Source organism: Osmia bicornis, chromosome 5, assembly GCF_907164935.1.
Source record: "Osmia bicornis bicornis chromosome 5, iOsmBic2.1, whole genome shotgun sequence".
Classification (NCBI taxonomy): domain Eukaryota; kingdom Metazoa; phylum Arthropoda; class Insecta; order Hymenoptera; family Megachilidae; genus Osmia; species Osmia bicornis.
The window spans coordinates 10,939,591-10,943,552 of NC_060220.1; the positions used below are offsets into that span (position 1 = coordinate 10,939,591).

Here is a 3,962-nt window from a genome sequence, read left to right on the forward strand (position 1 = left end):
ATATGGCTCTCCTTCTTAAAAGAAGAAATGGCAACTCCTGATATTAATGGCAGGCTCTGTCTAGGAACCTGGAATGCGAGGAGTGTTAGAGGTAAACTAAGCGAAATCAAAGAATATATTGGTAATTTTAATATCATGGGTATCACAGAAACATGGCTTAAGAAAAAAGATAGATTTGTAATTCCGGGCTTTAACGTCATTAGACTCGATTTGAATGAGAATAGACAAGGGGGAGGTTTGGCTTTTGTAATTGAGGAAGGTATTAGGTTTTCAATTAGGGAAGATATCTCTTGGAAAGGGGAGGGTAGGGAGATCATGGGCATCTCGATTGAGATTAACCAAACTAGGTGGGATTTGATTTTGGTTTATAGAAGGCCGGGGGGTAAGTGGGATAGAATGGACTGGGTGGACTTATTTAAAAACAAACGAATAGGTGTCGAAACCATTTTTATGGACGACTTTAACGCTAATATTTCCCCTGAAACGCCATCTTGGGCTTGCCCAGGAAAACTAAAAATGTATGTAGCGCCGACCCGCCACGTTTCTCGTACCAGAAACAGCTCTCAGAAAAGTATGAGTTCTTCTTTCCCTAAACTGTGTGTTACTTAACAGTCATTTATTTAAATAATATATTAACAATTTAAATTTTTTAATTAAGTTTTCTGGTCCTAATTTTTAACGTCCGTGTTTTCACGGTGTTTCTCGTTTTAAGTATGTGGGAGTCCTAAAAAGAGCTGATTATGTTGTACGTTAGAAATGGCACCCTTTTATAAATGCAACTAAGGTGTTCCTCGTTTTAAGTATGTGGGAGCCCTGAAAAGGGCTGATTATTAAGCCCTAAAAAGAGCTGATTGTGTTATGTATTGTCAGGTTGAAGTATATGATTTGAAACAGAACACTCAAAAACTTTTTTTAAAAAAACACGCTTGTAAATAAGTTTTAATCTTCGTCGCTATTTTCATCAATAACTGGAATAATGTTAGTTTTATCGAATAAGTGAGTTAAAATTTCGGACGGTTTAACTATTCTGGATTTATAACGCGCATGGGATAAATAATAAATGATCGCGGCGACGTGGGAGCAACAACCTACCGTTCTGTTACCATTCGGACAATCGCATGCATATTGGTTTATACTCGCGTAACTATTTACGTTTGATTTGTATTCTATGTAACAATTGTAAGTTTTAGCGTTTATATGTCGCGACCGAACTTTCATTTTTATAATGTTATTGTTTTGCTGTAAATATTGTACATTTAACGCGTCATGTTCGTCCATTAATTCCGCAAGATAACACACCGCTTGAGATAATTGGTATGAACCCGTGAATAATATTTTTAAATTATTTTCGTCTAATTTGGGAAAATTTATTAAACACGCATTAGATATTGTAACAAATGGTTTTTTACGTCGATTTAATCTTTCTACTTCTATAAATGTTTGTAATGAATTTTGTTCCCGTTGTCGTTCTTTCATATATGAAACTATGTTTTCGGTGAGTTCTGCGTCAGAATTTAATCGTTTCCCGAAAGTGTTATGCAAAAATCCCGCTCTTCGGCACACGGACCTTATAGACGGTAACATTTTATTATCAACGATATAGTGTTGTTACGTCCGGGTGTATTTTACATAACCCGACCTTGCGTTTCCCGTTTTGTGCGCTGCACTTGGAAGAAATTCCCCTGCGGGAGGCGCAAGGAAGGGTATTGACTTGATTTTCTCATCTTCGTATCCTGTCCGCGCTCCCCCTAAGGTAAATGTCCCCATTACCGACCGCTCCCCCATTAGCGACCAGATGATTTTGTTTTTGTTTATAGCAACATATAAAGCGATATAATTAACCAAAACGTTTGTATATTGTAATTAAAGTATTTTATTTATTATTTCAGTTAATATTCTTTAAATTTTTATTATTTATACTTAAGTACAGTAAGGTATATATTTGGACCTGTTCATTAATACGAAAGTGGACAGATTCTAAGAAGGTAAAGTTGAATTAGAGATACTATTCAAATCATTAATGTTACTACAAAAATATATGGATTCATATAGTAATTTACTCGAATTAACTAGAAATATGTGTGGAATCATAATGTGAAAAGAAAACATTCATTTTCTATCATTATAATAGCAATAAATCGTGGTCAGAAATAGATACGTTGAGAACAGATCTGTGCTAATTTTCGGACATTTAGCAAGTGTTATTGTTAGGCTTAAGTAATTACTTATTAAACTTTAAATACGCGTATTATTATCAATTTTATAAAAAGTAGTAACATAAGAAGTATATTCTCTTTAGAAAATAACAATGGTGAAAACAAAGAGAAAAGAACAGAAACGTGTAAAATACACGGCAAATGAATTAAAAGAAGCAGTTTATAAAATAAAATCTGGAGAACCTATACGTAAAGTCAGCCGTGATTTTGGAATTCCGAAAACGACATTATTATATAAGAAAAACGAGTTGGTACCATCAATAAGACGAAGTGGACCGCCCACAGTTTTAACTGATGAAGAAGAAAACCAGTTGGTTGAGTGGATATTTCATATGCATAAAGCTGGATATCCAATTACAAAAGCCCAAATTATAAATAGCGTTACAATGTTAGTTAAAGAACTAAAACGGGATAATCCTTTTAAAAACGGCCGACCTGGACGCAGTTGGCTTGAGAGTTTTCAAAAACGACATCCGGAATTGACGCAAAGAATTGCACAAAATTTAACGAATGCAAGAGCATCCGTTACAGAAAAAGCTCTTCGTGAATGGTTTGCTGAAATTAATAGCTATTTTAATAAAAATGGGCTCTGCAATATTGATCCATCCAGAATTTTTAATTGTGACGAAAGTGCTTTTTTCTTATGTCCGAAAGGAGAAAAAGTTTTTGTTAAAAAAGGCGAAAAATGTGTATATAATTTTGTCCAAAATGATGAAAAAGAGTGCTTAACCACTTTATTTATGGTTAATGCTGAGGGTATGTTAGGGCCACCTCTCATTTTATTTTCATACGAAAGAATACCATATAGCATTTGTGCAAGTATACCTGAGTCGTGGGGAATTGGAAAAACTGATAATGGATGGATGACTGGAGAAAGTTTTTATGAATATATTGCAAATGTTTTTCATCCTTGGTTAGTTGCCAATAATATACAATTTCCAATCGTTTTATATGTGGATGGTCATTCTTCACATTTAACCATGTCGTTAAGTAACTTTTGTAGCAAACATGGAATACATTTAATTGCATTGTATCCTAATGCAACGCATATTTTACAACCACTAGATGTGGCATTTTTCCATCCGCTAAAACATGCATGGCGTAAAATCATTTCCGAATGGCGACTAAAAAGTGGACACAAAATAAGAAAAAATTGTTAACGCAGGCTCTTGATACCTTAAACATTAAAGAAATTATTACAAATGGTTTTAGAACCACTGGTTTATACCCATTTTCAGCAGATGCCCTTAAATATGAGAAAGTAAAAAATTTAAATGTTATATCAGAAAACCGTGTTTCACTAATAAATGAACCACCTATAGAAAATCAGTTTTTGCAGTCATTTGAAAAATGTATTGAACCATCCACTTTAACCAAATTTAAAGAAATTGGTTGTTTTGGAGAGTGGAATGGAAATATAGAAGATAGAAATTTGTTCGTTGTTTGGAGAAAAATCCAACAAGGTATTTATTTATAACTATTCACCGTAATTTTATTCAATTATTTAATAAATTTGTTTTTGCAATTAATTTAGATATATATTTACATATTTTTTTCGTAACTCTGTCATTATATTGATTTTAATATAAATATTACTTTTTTTCATTTTGTTATTGCTTAACTTTTTATATTTTTCTTATTGTGAAATGTAGACTTACATAATACTCCAAATGACCAGAGAAACCAAACAATTTTGATTGACGATTTGAATGAGGGTACTGCCATTACAAATAATAATATTGAATC

The 3,962-nt window shown here is 33.0% G+C and overlaps 1 protein-coding gene across 1 annotated transcript; it reads left to right on the forward strand.

The window, feature by feature from the left end:
• The first annotated feature begins 2,308 nt into the window (after window positions 1-2,308).
• On the forward strand, window positions 2,309-3,376 carry LOC114882491 (MFS-type transporter clz9-like). Its single transcript, XM_046285614.1, has one exon. The coding sequence runs from the start codon at window positions 2,309-2,311 to the stop codon at window positions 3,374-3,376; it is 1,068 nt and encodes a 355-aa protein (XP_046141570.1).
• The last annotated feature ends 586 nt before the right edge of the window (window positions 3,377-3,962 follow it).